The sequence below is a fragment of the Myxine glutinosa genome, chromosome 2 (assembly GCF_964187855.1).
Source record: "Myxine glutinosa chromosome 2, kmMyxGlut1.1, whole genome shotgun sequence".
Taxonomy (NCBI): Eukaryota; Metazoa; Chordata; class Myxini; order Myxiniformes; family Myxinidae; genus Myxine; species Myxine glutinosa.
In genome coordinates, this window is record NC_136262.1 from 164,981,660 (window position 1) to 165,009,244 (window position 27,585).

At 38.9% G+C, this 27,585-nt stretch overlaps 1 protein-coding gene across 1 annotated transcript in view; it reads left to right on the forward strand.

The window, feature by feature from the left end:
• The first annotated feature begins 2,183 nt into the window (after positions 1–2,183).
• LOC137422221 (neuronal acetylcholine receptor subunit alpha-5-like) overlaps positions 2,184–27,585 on the forward strand; it is an 85,463-nt gene continuing 60,061 nt past the window's right edge. The window contains exons 1-2 of the mRNA XM_068108980.2: positions 2,184–2,328; positions 20,663–20,814. Of these exons, the coding sequence (XP_067965081.2) occupies positions 2,265–2,328; positions 20,663–20,814 (216 nt within the window). The 5' untranslated portion in view covers positions 2,184–2,264. The remainder of the gene's footprint in view (positions 2,329–20,662; positions 20,815–27,585) is intronic.

The window sequence follows — 27,585 nt, forward strand, 5'->3', positions numbered from 1 at the left end:
TCATCTCTCGGTGGGGGCTTCCCGTAACGGGTTATATAGCCACGCCCTGGAACCTTCACGAACCTGCTCGATCTTTCTTTCTCCGCCCTCTCAAGCCAAACCCACTGAGTCTTGATTGGTCGGCAAGGGCTTTCTGGCTCCACCTTCTGATGACGATGGGCGGGCAACGCCCTTCTTTTTCGAGCTGACCACGTGCGCAATGGAGGCGAATGCTGTTGGAAATGTAGGCCTTGGGGCAATCGAAGGGTCAGGTGGGACAGCCACAGGTGGGACCTCTTTTTCGATCAGGTGGGACTTCTTTTTGGGTCAGGTGGGACTTCTTTTTCGAGCTGACCACGTGCGCAATGGAGGCGAATGCTGTTGGAAATGTAGGCTTTGGGGCAATCGAAAGGGGGATCTATCTTATTTGATTTGGTGCAACGTAAGATCGACTAGTGGGAACATAGGCTTAACTGAAACACAGAATAATGATATAACTAAAGAGATGTTCTATGGTTGGCTACGTGCTTGTACATGGACTAGCCAAGGTGCACTCATTTCAATTAACAGCCAATTAAAGGGAAATGTACACAGGGGTTATTTATAAGGGATTTTAATACTAAATTTGATAAAGTGAAGGTTCTAAAAACTGCAACAATATATATATAAATATATATATATATAAATATATATATATATATATATATATATATATATATATATATACATATATATATATATATATATATATATATATATATAAATCGCGACTCGCATATTACAACATCAATCCGAACGTTCATACTTGTTACCCTCGCTAGAGATCAGGGTATTGTATTTGGGTCCGTTTAGCTATTTGTCCGCACAGAACGTGACTTTGTGTTTCAATTACATTCGACGCTTTACAACCCAAAGATAATTTACGACCGCTAAGTTAACCAGCCAGATCATTTACGACTCGACCCCTAAGACTCTTTCAAACCTTGGCAACCCTGAGACCCTGACCACGAAGACCCACAAATACCCTAAGACCATCAAAACTCTTAGAACCCCTAATACCTCCAAGACCCTTTACGACTCCTAAAACACTTTGGAGCCTTTAGAAACCTAGGCCCCTTTGACACCCCTAGGACTCTTAAAGACCCTGTTTAACGTTAAAAGTCTTTAAGACCCAGAGGACCCAAAAGACCCTTAGAATCCAAAAGACCCAGAACATCCAAAAGACCCTTAAAAACCCCGAAGATCAAAAATGATCTTAAAGACCCAAAATACGCTAAAAGACCCCAAAGAGCCAAAAGACACAGAAGATCCAAAAGACCCTTAAAGATCCACGAATATTGAAAATGACCTTAAAGATCCCGAAGATTAAAAAGACCGAGAAGATTCAAAAGACCCCGAAGATTCAAAAGACCCCGAAGATTCAAAAGACCCCGAAGATTCAAAAGACCCCGAAGATTCAAAAGACCCCGAAGATTCAAAAGAACCAGAAGATTGAAAAGACCTAGAACATCCAAAAGACCCTTAAAGACCACGAATATTGAAAATGACCTTAAAGACCCCGAAGATTAAAAAGACCGAGAAGATTCAAAAGACCCCGAAGATTCAACAGACCCCGAAGATTCAACAGACCCCGAAGATTCAAAAGACCCCGAAGATTCAAAAGAACCAGAAGATTGAAAAGACCCAGAAGATTCAAAAGACCCCGAAGATTCAAAAGAACCAGAAGATTGAAAAGACCCAGAAGATTCAAAAGATCCTGAAGATTCAAAAGAACCAGAAGATTGAAAAGACCCAGAAGATCCTAAAGACCCCAAATATCTAAAATGACCCCGAGGACCCAAAGGACAAAACCACACACGTCGTGGCGAGGGTCTGTAATCTCTGATTGCTCTTTGCTGTTTTTCCCTGATTGTAGTCGAGCTCGAGCTTCAGTACCACTAATCACGCGGAGCCATGGACCATAAATTAACGCACCAAATGAGCGCCCTTTGTTCCATAGGGTATACATATTACAGGTTCCATTGTGCTGCCATCATATACCATGTAACCGTCCAATGCACGTAAATCTGCGCTCAAGTAGCGTCGCGCGTCCACCTACGTCCGCGGGATCGACGCAGTGCGTGCGCAGCGTGAACAAAACGTACGTGGGTACGTACAAACTTTCCGCCCCTCGATCTAGGTCCGCCCGCTATCGTTGCCGGTCGCCGAACACGGCGGGTTTCTTTTTGTGCTCGCGGGTCCTGGTTCGAGTCCAGTCGCCGCCATTGATACACGTAGCGGGTAACATGCGGTGCATCCGTAACCGCCTGCACCTGACGCTCGTCCTCGCGCTGATCCTGGCGACCGCGGGTAAGTGACGCCGATCGGAGACTGCGCTGCTGCTGCGCATGCGCGCCACGGTTTGCATTCTTATTGTCGAGTCTGCAAAGTATCTGCAACCTGCAGGTGTCAACTATCGATCAGTGGTTAACTGCAACCTACAGGTTTGAGATATCGATCAGTGGTTAACTGCAACCTGCAGGTTTGAGATATCGATCAGTGGTTAACTGCAACCTGCAGGTGTGAAATATCGATCAGTGGTTAACTGCAACCCGTAAGTATGAAATATCGATCAGAGGATAACTGCAACTTGCAGGTGTGAAAAATCGATCAGTGGTTAACTGCACCCTTGAGATGTGAAAAATTGATAACTGGTATTGATTTTTATTTTCGGTATTAAAATCCCACAACATAACGTCTGTATCATTTACAAGAAATAACTCTGGCTCCAAAGTGGCCCCATGGGAAGGCGAAGAAGGTCCAAAAAGTAGTCCAGAGTTCTTCTGCCAATTGATTTTCGCAGATGATGCTGTCGAGTAGATTTGCTGACAGTCATAAACTGTTTGAATGTCTCTTGCACTTCCTGCAAACACGAGAAAATCATCAGCATAAGCAGGGAGAATGAAGGGATTACAGCACGGAACCACGATACCGGTTAACTTTCGCATCATCAGGCAGAGAAAAGGCTCAATACACAGGGAATATAGCTGGGCAGACAGGGGACACCATTGTGGAATATAGCTGGCCAGACAGGGGACACCATTGTGGAATATAGCTGGCCAGACAGGGGACACCATTGTGGAATATAGCTGGGCAGACAGGGGACACCATTGTGGAATATAGCTGGCCAGACAGGGGACATGGAATATAGCTGGCCAGACAGGGGACACCATTGTGGAATATAGCTGGCCAGATAGGGGACACCATTGTGGAATATAGGTGGCCAGACAGTGGACATTCCTGTGGAATACAGATGGCCAGACAGGGGACATCATTGCCTTATTCCACTCTCAAAAGGAAAAGGTGTGAGCAGGGAACCATGATCATTAACGAGATGGTATTCATAAAATACTTACCCTGTGCAATCAACTTTGTGCGAGCCAACTCTTCTGTTTTTGAAGTTTTTTTTTCTTTGATCCAATATGGCTGCCAGACCACGTGAGCGATGACATCATACATTTATATTGTTGCGGATTCGGAGTACGGCACTCCCGTTACCAAGGGGGGGTTAGTCCCCTTGTCTTTTAAGCTGGCCGTCTCCGATCCTGGAAATTATGACGTCACCTCCGGTCGGTATTAGCCAGGGTGATTGGTCAATGGAGTTCCAAATACCTGCTTATTAATCCGACCGTAAAGCGAGGAGATAACTCCTGCCCGGGCCGCAGCGTTAATGGATACGCCGAGCGAAGTGAGCTGCGACTCGGTCCGTTAGCAATAGACTAACCCGATTCTGAGCGTTTGGCCAAATCGTGCCACCGGTACTCATTTGAGGAAATCACGAAAGCGATCGGATGAGAGGAAACCAAAGGAAAGGGAGAACAAAGATTTATTAATTACGTACAAGAAAACCCTAAGAGGAAACGAAAGAAGGGCATATACAATAAGAAGAGGAAGAAGCAGACACAGGGCAACCTTACACAGTCTTATTTACCATGCCCAGGACAATACAGACAGACTTACACAAAAGGGGAATAGCAGGAAGGAGGAGAAGGTCCAGGCAGATGGCAGGGGAGGAAGGTCCGGGCAGATGATTCAGGCGTTGAGGTCCGGCTCCAGGTTCACGCTCCACTCCGGTCCACGCTTTGGCTCCGCGGCGAAACCCGGCAGGTAGCGCTGCTCGTATTACACAGTTCGTATCAAGCAATCGCCCAGCGCAGAGCGATCACAATAAGCAGTCCGTGGCGCAGTCCTTGCGCAGTGCGCGTTTCCCAGCGAGTCCATAAAAGGGCTTTGCGCTTGCACTTATATAACGCGCACGCGTATCAAGCCGCATGCTTTTTACGTCCGCCTACCAGTGAACACGCCTCGGCCTTGATTGGTCGCGAGGGTTCACCGGCTCCTCCCTTCGTGACATGTTGATGGGGCCACGCCTCGCTTCGACAACTCCTCCCCCTTTTTCTCCGCTCTGACCGCATGGTTAATGGCGTTTGGAGCGAGCGCTGCAGCAGCGAAGGCTCAATGCAGCGAACGCTGCTGGCAAAGGCACGCAATACAATTTGGAGGGAGGCAAGCCGCAAAATGAACGGGATTGAACAAGGGGCCTAGGTTATTTGATTAATGCAACGCAGAGTCACACTATTGGAAACAGAGCCTTACCTGAAACACATACTAATGAAATAACTGAAGAAGTTCCTATGGTGTCCTACATGTTGCAATATGGCCTCACTATGGGTGCAACCTTTGACCTTTAACAAATGGGGATATTTACAGGGAATTATTTACAAGGCTTATTATTTTACAAAGTGAAGGTTCTAAAAACCGTAACAATATTCTCTAATACAATTATTGTTGCGTAGATCACGCTCAATAAATTTTAAACTGATCAGACAAAGCGTTGTCCCTGAATAATTTGTGGCACACATAATTAAGGCACCAATGACATCATCGTCAACAACACTTATTCCACATGCGCAGTTATTTACAATGAGCCACGTTTCAATTTTTTCCACGGAGCGGTTTCAGAGATATATAGGTGCAACTTTTTAAGTTTTTTTTTTTTTACAAGATGGCGCCTGTACCACGTGACATATAATGTCATACTTTTAATTAAAATATTCTACAGGAGGAGACTCTCCTATGGTGAAAATTTTGTGTCCATCAGAGTAGGACCAACAGTTGCAGAAAAAAAAAATTCATACTGATCGGATGAAGCGTTATACTTGTCGAATTATGATGTCATAACGAAGGCACCGGTGACGTCATCATGAATATATGTTGTTCCCCATGGGGAGTACTTGACAATGAGACATGTTTCAGTTTTTTTCCATGGAGCGGTTTTAGAGATATAGAGGTGCACATTTTTTCCAAGATGGTGCCCATAGCACGTGACTTATGACGTCATAATTATCATAAAATATTCCACTGGAGGAGGCACTCCTGTGGTGAAAATTTCGTGTCAATCAGACCAATGGTTGCCGAGAAAATGAATTTTTTAAATGCAGACACGTACGCACATACGCACCCGAATGCCTAACCCTGCTTGTCACTTCGCGAGCGCAGGGTAATGAGGTAAATTTGATTGGTCGTAATGACATAAACTGCTGTAATACTTAGTCGAAGTACTGCTAAATGGAAGGGTAATGTAAAGGATATAATTCAATTGATATAAGATAAAGATTTTAAGGGTCGTATAAATGATTGTTTTTTCTGAAGTTTACCACCGTTGATACAGCGTCTTTTACACCACCCTATCTAACACGTCACTTAGTTCTTCGTGCCAGTTCTTTGTGCCCTTTATAACATCCTTAAAAACAGTAAGTTTCCTATTTGGAATGATTGTTAATTTTGTTTGACGGTCAGACAGGCAGAGTGAGGAAAAAATTGTCTTGCTCCTCTCTGTGAACGCGATCGGGTTAATTTCAGAGACAAAGTACTGTTAAATGCAGGTTCTTCGTTTTCTGCTTCATTCTCTCATTTGTGTTTAAAGTGTAATATTGAATTCAAATTAAGTTGTTCCTCGATCATAAACTGACGTTTGTAGACAGACAGACAGACGGAGAGACAGAAGTGAAGCATTATTGTTTAACCCCACTTTTCGCCTTGGTGTGTGTGGGGTAAAAACGAGAGCAACCTTTACCTTTGATGCATGAAAAAGTTTTATTGAGCAATTCATAGGTGTTGAACTAGGACTATGCATACAATATTCCCTTCACAACTATTAGTCAGGTTGACATTTTTTTTTCGTTCAAAATTTTTGGAGATTAGCAAAACTATACATTTTTGGAATATTCAGAGCATGAGGAATCCAAAAATTAATGGTTTTTAAAGGAAAACAGAAAAAAAAATTCCCCCAAAAAATTCCTGGATCCGGAATAATTTCCTGAGCTTCACCAAAAACTAATCAATTCTTCCTTATCCCAAGGGCAATCATCCCACCAACTTTCATCCAAATCCGTTCAGAACTTTTCCAGATATCTTGTTCACAAACACACGAACACACACACACACACACACACATCTCGTTTTTTCATTTCTGTTCCTCACAATTTTACCTCTCTCTTTTATACACACACACACACACACACACACACACACACACACACACACACACACACACACACACACACACACACCTAATTTATTATACAGTATCGGTTGTTCCTAAAAAATATAAATAATTTAAAGGATTGTTGTAAATGATGTTAATTTCACAACATCCCATATTCAACTTTATTTAAATTGTAAACCTCAAACATAGTTTCTCCACCGAAAGCAAGAACTTCAACCCGTAAGCAACTGACTAGTTTCCCGACTGCATGGATCATCAGCTGGGCACCGTTCTTCCTCGAGGTTTCGATCCTTTCAGCCCAGGACCTCTCCAAACAGCGGATCCACAACCTCGATCATGGATCCACATCAATAGATGGTACATCAGTAGATCCACAACCTCAGTTGCGTCCAGGCACAGTCAAAAATCAAATAAAAAAATATAACGCACACACGGACGGACACGATCGAATGCATTACTCCCTAACGGGAGTAATTATTACGCCTACCACCAAAGGTGGAGGCAGGTTATGTTTCCACCCCTGTCTCTTTGTTTGTGAACAGCATATCTCAAAAAGTTGTGAACGGATTCGGACTAAATTTGGTGGAGAGGTTGAGTATGTGACACGGACGAAATGATTAGATTTTGGTTAAGATCCGGATCAGATAATTTTATGTGATTTTTCACCATCGAGAGATAGGGCTAAAAACAATCTCTATCACGATATCTCAATAAGTTGAGAACAGATTTGGACTACATATGGTGGAGAGGTTGGGTATGTGATATGGACAAATTATTAGATTTTGGTGAAGATCCGAACCCGGATCCGGATCAGAGAATCTTACGTGATTTTTCACCATTGAGAGATAGGGCTAAAAACAATCTATAGCACGATATCTCAAAAATTTGTGAACAGATTTGGACTACATATGGTGGAGAGGTTGGGTATGTGACACGGACAAAATTATTAGATTTTGGTGAAGATGCGAATCCGGATCAGATAATTTAGAGTGATTGTTCACCATCGAGGGAAAGGGCTAAAAACAATCTATAGCAGGATATCTCAATAAGTTGAGAACATATTTAGACTACATATGGTGGAGAGGTTGGGTATGTAACAGGGACGAAATTATTAGATTTTGGTGAAGATCTGAATCCGGATCTGGATCAGAGAATTTTAAGTGATTTTTCACCATCGAGAGATAGGGCTAAAAACAATCTATAGCACGATATCTCAAAAAGTTGTGAAGAGATTTGGACTAAATTTGGTGGAGAGGTTGGGTATGTGACACGGACAAAGTTATGAGGTTTTGGTGAAAACCGGATCCGGATCAGAGAAGTTCAAGTGATTTTTCACCATTGAGAGTTTGGGCAAACTTGGTGAACAGATTCGGTGTGTAACGAAACAAGGAAGAATTGATTCAATTTTGGTGAAGATCCTAATCCAGATCTGGCCTCTCATTGGGATACTAAGGTATCATTGGGATGTAAAGATTGGGAATCCAGAACTCATTTGGATTGGTATATTGGGTGACCAGGTAAACTGGTCATCTGGTGGAGGTTGCTCGCTACCGAGTGCACTTCTAATTGGGATGTATGAGTCGTCAATGGTGCCTCCATATCGTGACAATACCTACTGCTGCTCAAACTAATTTGCCATTTCTGCAAGCTATCAAGCAGTAGGAATGCTAATATGATCTGGGACAAGCACTTTGCAAATAGCCCTGATGGCTTCGTTAATTAGCAGTAATTAATACGTAATGTTTGTCCTGCTTACACCAAATTAATGTCCCACACTTTCATTGTCACTGTTTGTAGCTACCTTCCAGATTTCTCCAGCAATCATTTGGTGTCTATTGGTACACATGGGCAGAATGTACTACCCTGTCTGGTAAGATGAGAATCCAGCTTTTGGTAAATAATTCAAAAGTTTCCCTCAATAGACGAAAGTTCTCGATCCAATGAACATCCAGTGTATCCCAACAAGCATGTCCCACCAATGAGATGGCAGACAATAACTTTCATTGCGGTCAAATGCAGTATTGCGGTGTCGTCACTGTTAGACATTATGATGTTTTCATCATATTTCTCTCTTCTATTCCACCACAGCATACAGTTTTGTGACGTGTGTGTGTGTGTGTGTGTGTGTGTGTGTGTGTGTGTGTGAATGGCAAAATTCATGAATGGCAAATGGCAAAATGGCAAAATGGCAAAATTCCTTTGTTATGTTTGGTTATCTCATTTATATTTTAATAATTTTAATTCATTTGTATTTAATATTTAATAGATTTATTTAATATATAAATTTTATTTATTTAATATTTTAATATTTTATTTAATTTATTTTAATTTATATTTAAATTTATTCATTTATATTTATATCATTTATATTTGCAAACTGTAAAATGGATTTCATTGATTTTAAATAGATTTGATCACTCTTTGTTACCTCGTATTGTTTGCTGTGTTTAGAGGAACCACGTCATTCAACACCCCAATGATTAGATTGAGATAGTCATTTAGCATGCGATATAGATTTGGATAGAATGATGTAGAAACAGCAGGAAACGACACTTTGCCACATGGCACAAGGGGAAAGAGATGGAGAAAAATTAACTCTTGCACCTGACTCATCTGCGATGTGCTTAAAAGATAAGCAGTGAGCACAGTGCAGCTCATTACCCCATGCACACACAAAACGAAAAACGTGCTTAAGCAATATTGGTTCACTCTGTCTATGTCTATGATCGAGGAACTTCTTAATTATTCCCGCTAGGGAGTAATGCATTCGATCGTGTCCATGTGTGTGTGTGTGTGTGTGCATGTGTGTGTGTTCGTGTGTTTGTAAACAAGATATCTGGAAAAGTTCTGAACGGATTTGGATGAAAGTTGGTGGGATGATTGCCCTTGGGATAAGGAAGAATTGATTCGTTTTTTGTGAAGCTCAGGATATTATTCCGGATCCAGGAATTTTTTGAAGGCTTTTTTACCATTGGAAGATAGGGCTCATTTATTTTAACATTATCTGCTATATATTCTATATTTAACATTGTGATATGAAAATAGTTTTCATATTTGTTGTAAATGTAGTTTAAAGTCGTGGTTATGCGTTAGAGCAGTGAATTTTGTTAGCAGCGTCGTCTTCAAGGTTCTTTTTCTTTTTTCTAATAAAGACATATTCTGTCATTTTAAAACCACCAAAGTGTGTATTAGGTTTCCCCGTTTCATGTATCGTTTCATACATATAATGCTTTAAAACTGTTATTATTATTATTATTATTTTTACCTCAGAAGAGATATCAACATTTACCTCAGCGAATGTCAATCGCGGTGTCAGTATTTGATGAACTTATAAAGACTTAGGTGAGTTATAAGTGTGACTAGCATGTGCACGGGATTCTTGCTAGAAGAATGAGTGGTCGCATTTATAGCTTGTTCGACTTAAAATGAGCGAGTTTTGTTTTCACGTTTGGGCCAGTTTTACATGTTGTATCCCCAAGGAGTGAAACGAACGTTTTCCTGGCTTACAATTTTATTTGAAGTCACACATGCCTAAAAATACACTCACTTATATAGAATTGAACGCTGAATCCGAAAATGTAAGTGAAATTGCCTTGTTTTTTTTAACATTATCTTCTATATATTCTAAATATATATCTGTGCAGTGTCTGTCTTGTGTTGTCACTGAACTACTCCCTCAAACTTTTGTGAAATCGTACTATTCCAACTTGACCCACGGCGGGAGTATGCGCTCTACTAAGTGGCGTTATAGTTTCAATTGAATTTAAATTTTGAACACTGCACAACTGGAGTCGAAACACAAACCTGCAGTTTAGCAGTACTTTGGCTCTGAAATGGGCAAATTGTACAGAATGTCATCCCGCGAGAGCATGCACACAGAGGAGTAAGGTAATTTGTTTAGTCTGCCTGTCTGGCAGGCAAACAAGACTGCAAATCATTCCAAACAGGAAATGAATGTTTTTAAGGATATCATAAAGGATACAAACAACAGGCACGAATAACAAATTTAACGTGTTCAATAAGGTGGTGTAAATTCTAAAATGCACTACATCAGCGGCAGTATAAACCTCCGAAAAAAGTTTTTCCTACAGCCTTTAATATCTTTTATTTTACATCAATATAATTATATGAAGTAAACTCTTAAATATTGTCGGGGTTGCGTTCCTGTAATATGCCGCGATATTCAAAACTGCCATAGTTAAAATCAATTTCCTTTGTGTTCCTGGGCTCTGAGAAAATATAGAGGAAGGTGGGCAACAGCCTTAAACAAACACATCACAAATTAAATAAACAGGTAAAATAAACAGAAATCATCTTTCTGATGAAGTCTCCTGTTGTGTAGAAGAAGATTAAGCATTTAGAAGCATCAAACTTCCCCCTCCTGAATGCCTCTAAAGGTTGTTTTTTTTGTTTGTTTGTTTTTTTACTTCCCCCTCCTCCCACCATTCCTCCCCTAATAATCTCTTAAATTGTTTACCTTTAGAATCTGTCGATGTGTTTATTATATAAATCGTTCTGCAGCTCCATAAACCAGGGAATAAATAAAATTAAAAGAATCGCTTTTGAATATCGTTTAACTCTTTGTTTCCATTCCTTTATTAGTGTTGCAAGAAATAAACAACAAAAGGCTCGTGGTGGGAGATAATCATCACAACTCAACTCAAAAACCAAAAACCGCGACTGGTCGAAATTAAGCCCTGCGATAACTAAATGGGTACAGAAAGAAGTTGCCGTAGATTTGTCAAAACCGCGATATTCAAACCCACGATATTTAAGGGTTTACTGTACTTGAACACTGGAGAGCACAAATCGCCTTGTTGGCAATTCCAAAAACCTCAACTTTAGTTGCACTTGGACAAAATATTACGGTTTTTTAAACCAATTTTATGACCCATAAATATGACCAATCAAACGTGCTGCTTGCGCACTCAGTATTGGGGAATATCAAGATTCAGAAAAAATTGTGGCTCGTAGGAATTATCTATCAACTTCAACTTTTTTCAATCTATCAACTTTTTGAGATATGCTGTATATCGTTTTTGGCCCTGTACCTCAATGGTGAAGAATCACTTAAAAAATTATCAGATCTTGATCCATATCCTTGCCTTCACCAACATGAAATCTATTAGTCTTTGTCACATATCCAACCTGTCCACCAAATTTTGGCCGAATCTGTCTACAACCTTTTGAGACATTGTGCTATGAAGCATGATTCTTTTCCATTGTGGGACTTTTCTCTTTGCCACATGGGACTTTTCTCTTTGCCACGTGGGACTTTTCTCTTTGCCACGTGGGACTTTTCTCTTTGCCACGTGGGACTTTTCTCTTTGCCACGTGGGACTTTTCTCTTTGCCACGTGGGACTTTTCTCTTTGCCACGTGGGACTTTTCTCTTTGCCACGTGGGACTTTTCTCTTTGCCACGTGGGACTTTTCTCTTTGCCACGTGGGACTTTTCTCTTTGCCACGTGGGACTTTTCTCTTTGCCACGTGGGACTTTTCTCTTTGCCACGTGGGACTTTTCTCTTTGCCACGTGGGACTTTTCTCTTTGCCACGTGGGACTTTTCTCTTTGCCACGTGGGACTTTACTCTTTGCCACGTGGGACTTTACTCTTTGCCACGTGGGACTTTTCTCTTTGCCACATGGGACTTTTCTCTTTGCCACATGGGACTTTTCTCTTTGCCACATGGGACTTTTCTCTTTGCCACATGGGACTTTTCTCTTTGCCACATGGGACTTTACTCTTTGCCACATGGGACTTTTCTCTTTGCCACGTGGGACTTTACTCTTTGCCACGTGGGACTTTACTCTTTGCCACGTGGGACTTTTCTCTTTGCCACATGGGACTTTTCTCTTTGCCACATGGGACTTTTCTCTTTGGCACAAACTAAGATGAGCAGAAATTGAAAAAAAGAATGAGAAATTTAATTAATTATTTCTGTGTTGTGTCCTCTTAGCTTGGTCACTGAGGTGGTTTACCGATTGGGGGCCTTTCGATACACTGGCCATCAAGTCATTGTCATCAGATATAATTAATTTATAGGTCGGCTAGATAGCTCTTCGGATGCTGATTCTAAATCTGTTTTTGGTTTTCCTCAAGCATGTAGAAGTTTTCGTGATGAGACCGATCAAATTTGAAAGGTTATTGCCTTGAATGGGCAGGTTATTGCCATGACCTGACCTGGGTACAATCACCTGGTGTTGGCCTAATGGATAGGGTGGTGGGCTTGGGATCCTAAGGTCCTGAGTTCGAATCCTGTTGAATTAACACCAGGTGGGGTTGACAGCCTGTCACACCTTCCGAGGTCGGTGAAATGAGCACCAGATAACTGGCTAAAGAGAGGCATTGCATCAGCAGCAGACGCGCCCACAGAAAAATGATGCAACCAGCAGCCGGGTGGCTGCACACGAACAACCCACCACCTGGGTACTACCAACATGTATGAAAAGTTTGGTGGAGATCAGCCCAGCCCTGTTTTTATTTTACCTCCGCCAACAAAGGAGGATGGTGGTTATGTTTTCACCCGTGTCTGTCTTGTCTGTCTGTTTGTCCCTTTGTCCGTTTGTGAACAAGATATCTCAAAAAGTTGTGGACGGATTCGGACGAAATTTAGCAGAGAGGTAGCCTATGTTACAAGGATAAAATGATTAGTTTTGGTGAAGATCCGGATTCGGATCTAGCGAGTGGAATTTTTAGAGATTTTTCACCATTGGGAGATTTGGCCAAAAACGATACATAGCAGGACATCTCAAAAAGTTGTGGACGGATTTGGACGAAACTTGGTGGACAGGTTGGGTGTGTGACAAGAAAGAATCGATTCGATTTTTGTGAAGATCTGAATATGGATTCGGATATGAGAATTATTTAATTTTTAAGTGATTCTTCATCATTGAGTGATAGGGTTAAAACCAACATATACCAGGATATCTCAAAAAGTTATAGATGGATTTGGACGGAACTTGGTGGACAAGTGGTGTGTTTGACAAGGAAGAATCGATTCAATTTTGGTGAAGATCCGGATCCGGATCCGGATACGGCAAGTATAATTTTTAAAGTGATTCTTCACCATTGGGAGATTGGGCCAAAAACGATACAAAGCAGGAAATTAAAAAAAGTTGTGGACGGATGATTTTGATTAAATGTGATTCTGTGTTGTGATTTTCTTGTTTTATATGATTTTTCAGATGTACACACAGTTCAATCAGAAAGTATTCAGACCCCTTCACTTTTTTCACATTTTGTTATGTTGCAGCCTTATGCTGAAATCGTTTAAATGCATTTTTTCCCTCATCAATCTACACTCAATACCCCATAATGACAAAGAGAAAACAAGATTTTAAAAAGTTTTGCAAATTTATTAAAAAGAAAAAACTGAAATATCACATTGACATTGACAATACCCAAAGGGTATTCATACCCTTTGCTATGACACTTGAAATTTAGCTCAGGTGCCTCCCATTTCTATTGATCATCTTTGAGATATTTCTACACCTTGATTGGAGTCCACCTGTGGTAAATTCAATTGATTGGACATGATTTGGAAAGGCACACACCTGCCTATATAAGGTCTCACAGCTGACAATGCATATCAGAGCAAAAACAGGCCATGAGGTCGAAGGAACTGCCTGCAGAGCTCAGAGACAGGAATGTGTCGAGGCACAGATCTGGGGAAGCCTACAAAAAAAATTCTGCTGCATTGAAGGTTCCCAAGAGCACAGTGGCCTCCATAATTGTTAAATGGAAGAAGTTTGGAACAACCAGGACTCTTCCTAGAGCTGGCAGCCGGCCAAACTGAGCAATCGGGGGAGAAGGGCCTTGGTAAGAGAGGTGACCAAGAACCCGATGGTCACTCTGGCTGAGCTCCAGAGATCCTGTGTAGAGATGGGAGAAACTTCCAGAAGGACAACCATCACTCCAACACCCCACCGATCTGGGCTTTATGGCAGAGTGGCCAGATCGAAGCCTCTCCTCAGTGAAAGACACATGAAAGCCACTTGGAGTTTGCAAAAAAGCACCGACAGGACTCTCAGACTGTGAGAAACAAGATTCTGTGGTCTGATGAATCCAAGATTGAACTGTTTGGCTTCCGTCTGGCCACTCTGCCATAAAGCGCATGATTTTTGAATGAGATGTTCAATGTTAGGGTGTCTGCATACTTTTGGTCATGTAGTATATGTACATACATACATACATACAGTATATACATTCACAGAATTGCCTTATTTAATATAGTGGGATTTCCATGAGTCGGATTTGCATTTATGAACACAACAATGATGGCTCGCGTTCTTGACGTTGCCACTCTTTTCTTTAAATATTGAGAATTGTGTTAAAAAAGATTCTTTGATTTACACATTTCGCGTTAGCAATGGCAGGTTAAAAGTGCCCGGTGAGCATCGGCAGTAAGGTACACCTTAATCTTGGTCACGATAGTCCATCTTTTTTGTCCCACACACCTGTTTCAGTCACACAAAAATATTAGAAGCTTTTCCAATTCAAGCGCTGATTTCTGCGTCGAGTTGAGCATTGACAGTTACAAATGAGGCAAGATATTACTATTGGCTACATTATGAATGCCTGCACTTTTGCATGATTAAATCTGTTTGACACATCCGGATTGGTTGTTTGGCAGTGGATCTACTCGTGCGTTTCCTCTGGTGCAGATCATTTGTAAACTATAAAGAAACTACTATAAAAGCAAGTCAAGTATGACGTGTTGGAATAATTTATTCGACGGCGCAGCATTGTGAGTGTGCCAAAGGCTGAAGCCTCGGCCTTGTGTCAGGTGTGCTTATATCTTCTTTATTTATTAGACATCATATGGATGTGAATGAGAACTCAGTTTACTCTGCATGCGTTGCACATCACGTGCAGCAAATTTCACCTCCCTGCACCTTTTTTTTTTTTAACGCTTCTGTACACCGCCCTTGAGGCTCGGTTTGCAAGCCACCGTCTACAATTCCAATATTAATAGATGTAATTACTCTTTTATGGAAAAAAAAAATTCGAGTTTTCTTATCCTCAAAAATAGACCGAAGTGAACACACATTCGTTTTGAAAGATTGGCCTTTAAAACGTACCCTTATGAAGGGGGGCAGACATCTGTACAAACACACAAACTGACATATTGTGTTTTATATGGTAGATGGAATAGCTGCTGTTTGTCTGTTATACCCTATTTGCTCTTCTCTTCATTTTGCCTACGCAGACAAAGTCGCCGGAGGCATTATGTTTTCGGGTTGGCCGTCCGTCCGTCCTGGCTAAACCTCGTTTTTCTCAGTAACCATATGTCCGATTGAGACGAAACTTTCAGGGTAGGAGTGACACCTATGCGGAATGTTTTAATGATAATTGTGACATCATAGGTCACGTGTTATGGCAGCCATCTTGGATTAAAAGCAAATAATAATAAAATTATTTCTTGGAAACCGCTGAATGGAAAAATTTGAAACTTGGCACATTGTCAAGTACTCCCAATGGGGGAAAAAAGCATGATGCTGCATGAAACAGGCAAAAATGTTTTGATCGAATTTCTTATCCTAAAAAGCTGAAATTGCATGCACATGATCTATGACCCATTTGTATTGAAATATTAAGTTATGACATCATAGGTCACATGGTTTGGCAGCCATTTTGGATTGAAGGAAAATATTAAATAATTATATGTCTGAAACCGCTCACCCTATCGATGCAAAATTTTACAAATAACATCTAACAGCATTGTTGCATATAGTTTGAAAATGATGATGTCATAGGTCACGTGGTTTTGGCAGCCATATTGGATAGAAAAACGAACCTTATCCGATCAACACAAAACTTCACAAACGTGATCCACAACCCATACATATGCCGATTGATGGCGTCTACCCGTTGTGGGACTATACGGAGGCATATTGGCGACACTGTCACATTGTTCTAGTTTTCTTTATATTTCCAATTCTGGAGGCCTTGGATTTTATCTGCAGTTCTTTGTTGAAGCAGTGAGATGCGTTACAGTTCAATGAGATGAACACTTCAAGTGGACTGCTTATAGCTTATGCAAGGATTGCCTGGGGATATGATATCAGCAGGCCCAGGCTAATTGCCCGGCAATGACTGCAGTACCTTTTTGTACTTTTTCATGTGCTAAGTAGCTGTTAATAGATTTATAGTTTGGGGGTATAACATCTATTTTCATTCACTAATTGCAAGGCATGGACCGATTTACAGTTAACACTGCAGGTCTGGTTTTCGATGCTAAAATGACACTCCCTACAGAGCTGAGCAGATGGCCGTGGATTGTTTTGTAAGTTGGAGTTAGTGTGTAGGAGACAAGGGATGGAGGAATGTAATTGGGTGTGGGGAGCGTGGAGGGATAAGCTGTAGTTATTCAAATTACAGCCAACAAATGGGAAAGGTGATACCATCACAATCTTTGGTAATGATGTTGGCAAAATGACCTTGATAGTTTAGACTGCTTATCAGCAAGGAGTGGATGTCTCACCTTGAAATTCCAGGTTTACTTCCTCATGCTGTGCATGTGTCCTTTCTTCACTATAACTTTCATTTGAGTTTCATTCATTTCTGATTTTTCCATGACCTTCTTCGGGAAAAGGACATTCCAAAAGAGTTACCTAGCTGTAATGCTTTTTCTCAAATTATTTTGCATAATTATAATAATACATGTTCTCTTGCAAGGAACTTCAATGCAGGAGGATGCCACTAGGCCCATCAAGCCTCCGCAATGGTTGTTTGGCGGTTCTCTCCTTTTTAAATAGTGTCCAGCAAGGACGCTGCACATACCATGTTAAAACTCTTAGGTATGACTCGCCAAGGGTTTGAATCTTTTGTAACGTACTTCCTATCTATATTTTATATATTGCTCGCCCTTGCAGGTTTAGTTCAATGTAATGGTGACGCAATCATCATATTAGATGTATTCACATATAACTGCAGTGTCATCTGTATTACTGATATATTTCATGCACATTTTAATTGGAATATAATCCATGCACGAATTGAAGGACTTAGATCAACATATTATTTGTAATGGACAACACACAACCTTTGAAGTGATGCATTCTGCTCCAGAATGCCCCATAATGCACAGGTGGATAAACCCCTATAAATGGCGGTGTTTGGGGCAGCAAGTTAAAGTATATTGTGTGTGGGAGATAAGGATGGTTACCTAAAATGGTTCACAAGGCTTCTAAAAGGACCCGAAAATACTTGGAAATGTACCGGGGAGAAAGGGGTGTGCCTCTGCACAACGAAAGGGTTAGATATATATAACTTGCCCAAAAAGCTGATAGCTTGCAGCTCCCCGAACTGCGAAGTCCTAAAGCCGCGTGGACTGGTGCAAGGGCTGTAGGTACGTTTTACCCAAACCGTCGACCATTTCTGCCAGTAAGTAAGTGGATGTGAGAATCTTGCGGGATTACCTCGTGTGAACATGGCAGGCTTGGCGATTTATTTAATGGACGTCTGCTTTTGGAAAGATTATGGCATCATTACCAACAGTCAGACAGATTTCCCAGAGGGAGACACCGTATCTGGTTTGGTTGCTTCTTAACACCGATGAGAAGGTCATATCTGGGGCTTGTAAATGTACAAAGTTTAAAATGATGACATTTACTATTAATCATATTTACCAAGAGAGAGAGAGAGAGGTGGGAGTGATAGCTGCATGGGCTCTGAGTGTCATTATAAATATACATTTTGTTTGGTTTTGTGACCACAAGATAACTTGTACAAAAATTTTGCATCTATTAGTAAAAGGAAAAGCATCCATCCGTGTGCGTGTATGTGTGTTTTATTCACTGCTGTCGCTCGCTTGTTCCAACAGTAAATGGTATGAACTTGACACCTCTCATCCAAGGATATTTTTCGTATTTCCTATATTTTTGTGATTCCGATTTGCATTTCGTAACAGAACAATTATGGTTAACCATCTTGTAAAGCTACATAAGAGGATGGCTTATCTTGTGTAGCTTTTTTGATTGCTTAATGCACTCACCCGTATGTACCACTGTGTACCACTCATCCCTATTAGCTGGTGCCCCTGCATTTTATGTGTAAAATGGAAGTACAGTTTAGAGTGAGATGACAGAGGACACAAGGCAACACCACCAATGGGGCAATAGGTGGATGCAACAAGCAAGAGATTTAATTAATTCCTGCTCATCTGAAGGATGAAGGATGGTATGGCAGAGGGTGGAGTCTTCAGAAAAGAGATAAAGAAGATTTTCCAGAGAGTCAGAAAGATTGTTGATTAATATTTGGAGAAAGACTAGGCCCAAAACACTACCTTGGGGCATTCAATCCAGCCTTGAAAGGGATAAGAGAGGATCCCCCGAGAGCCATGTATTGTCTATACCAGAAGAGGAAGTCAGTATGCCATGTTTGGAGGTGATCTGGGATGCCTTAGTCAGAATTTAGAGAGCAAGACGGGGTTCCACATTGTATCAAATTCTCAAGATATGCCGGGATTTGAAGTATGTTGATATGTCTATAGTTAAGGGGAGCAGTTTTTGCACCATGTTTATGTAATGGAGTGATGTTAGCTGACTTCCAATAAGAAGGAAGTTGACCGAGCGCAAATGATAATGTGAACAGAGCAGAAAGAGGATGTGCAAGAGCAGCAAAACAGGTTTTTAGAACACGTGCACTGATACCGTCCAGGCCAGTTGCAGAATCAGAAATGAGGCTTGCCAGAAAAGCCCTCCCCTTCTCAGGTGATGAAGACGCAGTGTCCACAAGCAGTTCGGTATGATTGGTTTGGCCGGGTGCAGCAGATATCAAGGTGTTGCAGACACAATATTTGTAAGCAATCACATAATTGAGGAATTTGGCCTTCTCACAAGCAGAGTCTGGTGCCATTTGAAGTTAGGGAGGAGATGGAGTGGGAACGCATGCCAGAGACAGAATTGACAAGGCACCATCAGGACATTGGGGAAGGAGACTGATTTGAGATTTGAGCATCGAGTTTGGTAAGATACTTTTTGAATACCTTGAGAGCCAACACACGCCTGTTGCCAGCTTTGTGGAATGATCTGAGATTACCATTTTTGGGTTTACCTTCTATGAAGACACAGCAAGCTCTATATAGGCAACTGCTTCACCACAGGATTCAGTATCCCAGAGGTGAAAGAGTGGATATGATATCTGCAAATGGGATGAGATAAACTTGTGCATAGGTTTTATCCAATCTCGTCTGCATCTTCATAACTCTTTCCTGGATGCTGTGGAATCCAAAGCTCTCAACCTCATCAGCATCTCTTGGAAAGAACCATAAGCACAGAGTCTGCTGCTGTTATTGCAGAAATCTTGGTGACATCTCTTGGTTTTAATTGCCTCTCCAGAGGTCTTGCCCCCTATCATCTTTATTCCTTCCTCTCTCCCCAGTCTCTACAGGTCACATATCCAGGACTACTGTTCTCTTCTACTCCTTCCTTGTTCTTGTTCTTCGCCCTCTTGGAAAACAACCTCTCTCAGTCAGTTTGATGCTACTCTTCCATCCGGAGGCTCCGTCTTCTCTCTCCTACTGTTTGTTCATCAACTTGTTGCATCCACATCGTTGTTCCATTGCCCGCTTTCAATGTGTTGCCTTTTGCCCTCTCTTCCGAAAGCCGAGACTTTGTGCACAAAAATAAAATCCCTTTTATACGGTCAATAAATCTCCTAATTACCTCTGCCACCAAAGATGGACAAAAGTTACGTCTTCACCCCTGATTGTCTGTCTGTGAACAGGATATCTCAAAAGGTTGCGGATGGATTCAGCCAAAATTTTGTGGACATGTTGGGTGTGTGACAAGGCCGAAATGATTAGATTTTGGTGAAGATCCGCTTCTTGTGTTTCAGATGTCACATAATGAATTGAGCAATCACAACCTTTTCATAACCCAGAGCAAATAGCACTGTAAATCATAAAGAAATAATTGAATCAAACCTGATCAGGATGACATCCTAATGAGGTCTGCCTTGTAGGCATAAGCAAGGGAGATTATGTCAGGAACTTAACATTATTATTATGATCCCATCTCCTCATATTCCCCTTATTATCAGCGTATCATTGAGATTTATTGTTAGCGTGTGATTCATGTTTCACAATTTGTTGCACTTGTGGGTAGTTAACAAATGAATCGATGTGCACACAGGGCCTACAATGGCACAATACCTTGTGCAGATTGAGGCTCACCTGATGAAAACCCTGCTAAAGGACTACCGGAAGTGGGTGCGACCTGTGTATCGGTTAGACGAGGCTGTTGAAGTCAAGTTTGGCCTGGCGATATCTCAATTGGTCGAAGTGGTAAGATTTTCTACATCTTTCAGAATTCCTCACTTGCACGATTTCCTCCACACCCTCAGATATCTGAACCACTCATACCATCATTTGTTCAAATGTGATTTGAATCACAAATGTGATTCCCCAAAAAGTGAAGGTTTTATGCTGATCCATGAACTGAATTGCTTCATAATAGTTTTTGCAGATGCTCTATTTCCTAAATCTTACAAACATGTTGTGCAGGTGTTGCATGTTTTTCCTTCACAGGGTCTAGGCTCATGGAAGAGCAAGATTCAGGAGAGTGGTACAAAAACCAAGGGAGGAAGTGAATAGGATAAGAGGAATGGCAGGAAGAAGGAATCACCGAAACTAGCAAGTAAGATGGTTGTGGTAGGAAAGGTTAACGGGATTGATAAAGATCATGGGACAGAATTGCAGACAACAAGAGATGGTGGTGCTCTGCTTGATTCAAGTCCTGGAGAGAAAAATGAGACAGAACTGTTTGTGAAACGGGGTTCCACAGATGGGAGAAATGAGGAATGGAAGAAGTTTCGGTGTGCAGACTGTCTGGATTTTGGAAGTTTAACCAGAAGTAGGTCACTACAAGAATAAGTGCATTCTTGAGTAGAAAGTGAGTAGTGTAATAATGTTGCTTCTGGGACACCTCCGTTTAACATGGGAAATCCCTATCTAATGTCATTTACCCCCTTGTCTTTTTCAAAAATCATAAACACCTCTATTTCTCCCACCCTCATCTTTATGAACCTTTTGTCTGTAGTACCTATCCTTAATGTTGTTCATTAGACCACTCAAACACTACAAATATTTGTTTTCTCTTATAGACCTATCATCCTTCTTCTACATATCATCTGGCAGATTAATCTTTGACCCACTCAAACATTGACCCATTCACTTCCATATTAATTCTTTCCCTCCCTCATTGCCCCTAAACACCTATATTTCTCTCACCCTGTTCTTTACGAACCTTCTAACCTTTTGACATGTTATCCTTATTCATTAGACCACTTAAACACCTGTGATCCTTCTGACCTCATGGACCTTTTAACCTTTTACTCTTAATATCATCTGGTGAATATAACCCACTCAAACAACGACCCTACAAATATTTGTTTATGCGTGGGAAATAATTTAATTCTCCTACAACTCTCCTCACCGTCTAATACATTAACAAAAAATATGTTTGAGTTTGGTTCTTTATTAAGATATTTTAACTGAGCTAAGATAAAATGGTAAACCTCCCTCAATGTTCTTATTTGAGCGCCTCCAGTGCCACATACCATTTTTAAATTAAAGTATATATTTTCCTGACAACCATCAAAGTTTTCCGTCCACTCAAAAATATTTCCATCTTTTTTACCCAATTCACCGGTATTTAAATTAATTCTCTTATTTGTTTTGTGAACTTTTTTACCAGTTGCCTTTTCAATTATACCTATTTGATATTTTTCACATTCATTATGTTTTCCATTTATATACCAAGGTTGATTACACCTCCACTCTTTAGTCTGGTTGATACTTGGTTCTATCATTTATATAATAGTAAAAAAGGCGGCGGTAGCCCGTTAAAATCCCCAACCCCCCCCCCCCCCCCCCCTTTTTAACTTATCACTTATATATATCTTATCACTTATATATATCTTATCACTTATGTATATCTTATCACTTATATATATATCTTATCACTTATATACTTATATAACCATAAGGGAGACTATCAATTCCATTTTCTAAAATAAACCTCTTATCATCAAAAGCCCCCAATGCTTTCTTATTTATCTCTTCTGAATATAATTGATGTTTATAACTTCTTATTCCATTAATCTTTCTAAACTCTTCTTTCTTTGTTGTTAAACAGTTATAATAATCCTTAAAGTTTATTGTTTCTTTAATAACATTTTTCTTTACACCTTTTAACTTCTTATCAGTCTTTTCAACGTTATTCACAATGTATTTATAAGCATAAGCCTTTGACCTCAATCCCACAAATTCACTCATAACATTTCCTCCTAATTCATCCTTGAACTTTCCAATCACCTTTTTATTTTTAGAAGAGAACAACTCACTCTCTGGACTGTAATTACTCGTGTCATAGATATTAATGTCTCTTTTCATGTCTGAATAAACATCGTTGGTATTAATTTTCAAAATAAAACTATCTGTATCCATATAAAGTAGATTAACATCATTTTGATATTTCTTCCTCAAGTTATTATAAAAGTAATCATACATTAATGACTTTGATAAATCAAGAATTGTTGTTCCAATATAAATAGGTTTGTTCATTTCAATACTCTCTTTAATCAAATGGATCGCACAAAAGTTCTCAGTAAAGACCTCAGCTCGAGTAAAACTCGGTCTATTAATTAATTTTGATGCTTGTTCCCAAGATGTTGATAGTCTGATATTTTGTCTTTTCCTCACATTCTCCATAGTCTTACCAAAGACCGCATTATTCATCAATTTATAAAAGTCTTTCTCAAAATCTGTTTTTGACTCTGTTCTTCTTTGTGTATTAAAATCAATGTACCCCTTTAACCAATGACTTTGATTGAACTTTAGAACCCTATGGATCTTCTCTACTCTTAGACCTTTTGATAAATATTGTCGCAAATTTCTTTGGTGTAGAACATAATTTTTCTTGTTATATAATGTAGTAAGTAATTTTTCTGTTGATTCACCTATATCAAACGATCGTTGATAATCACTCAACCATTCTTTCTTTGGACTTTCTTTCTCACAAGCAAATGGGAGATCTTTGTGTAGGTTATGGAGTTCCTCTGGATATTTTAAATCAATTTCAAAATAATAACCAACTTTTTCTTCATCCAATTCTTTTTGTGTAGAGATACATACATCTTGTAAAACGTTTTTGTAGTCTTTTTCCTTTACCCATCTAAGTTTTCCATAAGGAAGAGCCTGAGACATTGCCCAGCCATACAGGTTGTTCGCGTCATAGTACATCAAGTAAGAACTCTCTTTCGTTGGATCATAATTTGGAAGATATTTGTTATTTGCTTTTGCGTATCTACTCGAGCAGACTTGTGAAATTCCACCTCTTTTTGCCTTTTCAATCATCAAAAGCATATCAACATCGGTTATCAAATCCAAATCTTGTTTTGTCATTTTCAACATCGCACTCCAGGCCAATCCAGGTGCTGTGTAGTAGTGAGCAGGATCCAATCCATATCCAGTGCGACAAACAGATCTAAAGGCTTCAAATACATCGGCCAATAAAAGCACATCAGTTTTGAGATACAAATCGTGATACTCGCCAAGATTCTTGATGTTATATTTTTCCCAAACATTTTGTGCGTGTACATAATCTTTATCAGATATATGACTATTATTTAATTTGTTATAGAAATTTTCTTTTGAAGGAAGTTGTGTTTCATTGAATCTCTCAAATGAGTCCATATAGTCATAGGGGTAAATTCCCTTTTGTGTTAGAAAATCTTTATCTAAAAAATACTCTGAAAGACATGGAAACTCTTTTAGATTTTGAACCAAGTTAACCAATGGACTTGCCATGAATTTAAATGTATCAAGAAATCTGATATGAGTAATAGGAGATGTGTGAATTGTTTTTGTGAATGAAATGTATTTCTGATCCGTGTTTGGAATTGCTGAGATACTTCCAGAAGTCTTTGAGAGTTCCTTGATAAATAGATGTGTATCATAATGAGCGTTGTTATGAAGAAAGACAGGAATGAAAGAGGGGAGTTGATAATTAATATTACAACTTTGATGAGCCGGACCTCTATATTTACCAGTGAGATGACAATGGTCTCTAACCTTTAGACCTTTACCAATTTTCTCCTCACAAATATGACAGACATTGTTTTTTATAAATTCCCTTTTTTCTTTACTTGTTAAGGACATTGGTTTATTGGTTTCTCTCATTATCTTGGTTAATCGAACACAGTCTTTTTCTAGTCGTTTCACAAACTCCTCTGGGGTATTTGAGCCTCTATACATCTCTAACTTGTTATATTTATCACCAACGGATGATTTGATATAATAACAAAAACCACAAGGAGTATGTTTTTGATATTTATTTGTGTATGATTCTTTTGGATCTTGAGAAGCAGTATCAATTTTTTCTAAAATACTTTCAAAATCAGCATATATAACAAATGGATGTTTGATCTTTTTATTTTCATCTTTGAATGTGATCTTTGAGCCTTCTTTAGGCATATTGATTACCGTTGATTTATGTTCGCCACAATAATTTGAATGTTTATCTAATCTTTCTTGTGAATTGAAGAAGTTAAGACAACGCAAACAAATATATATTTTATTTGTTCTCTTACAGACTTGTGGTTTTATTAATTTAGCAATATCTTTGATGTATGTATAATGTGAATTTTCGTCTGAATTAAAATATAGAAGATTAATATGAGTTTGTTTACAATTGTCAGAAAGCTTTAAAACCTGAATGTTGTTTGTTTCTGTTAGACCATAAACATTAACTGATAAATTATTCATCTTTTCAAATTTAGGAATATCATTTAAAGTCATCGGAAACTTTAGATCTTTCGTATTTAATGTATTCTCATATTTTTTATAATGAGATACTCTTTCATCATGAAAATGTGGAGGATGTAAGTGTGCTAAAATAGACCAGAGAAAACATTTATTGTCTTTATTTTTGATATTGATAACTGCTTTTCTATTTTTGATAACACTGGGTAAATCAATGTAAGAAGAAGCTTTTAGAGGATCTGATTTAAGAATATGAATGTCTATGTAAATAATTTTTCCTATATTGAATCCACTTCCTACGATTGAATTATCCACATCTTGCTCTTGTTTAATAAGTTCATCATAGACTCCTGATGTTTTAAAATCTTGATATGAAGATATAAAGTGTGGCTCAGTTCTCATGTATGGTGCATCTATAACTCCTTCATCCTTTGTCATTTCTAATTTTACTCCCATATAAAATTTAAGTGGTTTCATTTCCTTTAGTGTTTTTTCAATCAACGTTTGAACAGCAGGTTTAACTATTTCTACAGCATCAACTATAGACTCTGGTTCAGGAGGTTTGAAGTTAAAGACTCTTATTTTAATATGTCCTTTGAATGCTCCATCAGAGTTTTTAGTTGTGATAAAATTTGATAAATGTAGATTTGTTTTAAGATGTATTTTGAAGCCTTTCTTGAGGATATTTTTATTACATGTAGAACAGTGTTTTGTTTCAGGTGGAAGAGGGGAAAGTTTGTTTAAAATGTTGTATGTATGTTTTGCGGTGAGAATATGTTGTTTATAATATTTTACTTCCTTCTCGCAAGTATCACAATAAACCATATTTATAGCGTGAGAAAACGTGGTGTTTTATATATATCACTGTGCTTAAAATAAAACACTTTTGAGCTTTACAGCTCCGTTTTATATATATCGCTGTGCTTAAACTAAAACACTTTTTCACTCAGAATCATCTAAGTCATAACTATCACATGAATACTCAGAATCATACTCAGAGTCATCAATAAAGCTACTCTCATAACTATCATTTGAGCACAAACTATTAGTATCATAACTATCATCTGTGTTCAATGAAATACTATCATCACCATCGTCCAAGTTCAATGAAATACTATCATCACTATCGTCCGAGTTCAATGAAATAGTAAAATCTTCACTGCTGTATTGACTCATATTTAATTAGCAAGAAAAATATTCCCATCAATATCTATATACTTTCTTTCATTAACAGATTCAATCTCTACAATTTTTATATCAAAAGTTATCTTTAAATAATCTCTAACTATCATAGAACGAAATGACATTTCACCAGAAATATTAACATCATTCATTTTACTTAGATCTACACCCTTTGGATTATTAAAGAAAATACAAATGTCTCCTCTAGAATTATTAATGGTCTTATCATTCTTTTTCAAAGTATCGTGGTCAATCACTTTTTCAAGCTTTGAATAAATTGCCAGGAGTAGAGGAGAAACTTTTGTTAGATTTACTTTAATGGATGTCTTTCCAGGTATAGTTAGAGCTCTTCCTTTAAATGAAATAGAGGGGCTCATGTTATTTTCCATAACTGGTTTTACCCAAAAATTTCCATATTTATCTTTGTTCAATTTAACATCTTTGACATATTTTTCTATATCTTCCACCGAAGTAGAGATTGATTGAAATTTGTCTTTTGTGCTTTGAAACATTGTATTTATTAATGAATAAACTTGCGTTTAGTTTAAGTAAAAATTTACCACATAAATATGATAAGTTCTGAAGGATATTTAGAATTTCCAGACTCTCCATATGATAAATTAGAGAATTGTCCGGCTTGTGATAGAGTGGGGCTTAATGATGAGGATTCATATAAACAATGTTTATTCTGTGATTATATTCTAATTAATGATAATAAGAAATATAAAAAAACATATAACTCTTTTAAATTAGAACCAAAAATGAATTACTTTACAAGATTAATAAGAGAGATGAATGTTAAGCATTATGGTGATAATACACCATTTCTTACAAGGAAAGAGACTCTTTGTATTGAGGAAATGTATAAGGGTTTAATGATATTTATTATTCAAAATAATTTTAATGGAAATGTTAATACAAGATACTACATAAATAAAATAATGAATTATTTTGAAATTAAACCCGAACTCAGGATAAAATATAGAGTTTCTAAAATAGCTCAAAAAAAGTTGGATGACTTGTTTTCCAAATATATAAATGAATGATTTTTTACCCGTTTGGGAAAATAAGATAAAATTTAATAACCATAAAAACATTCCAAATTCATTG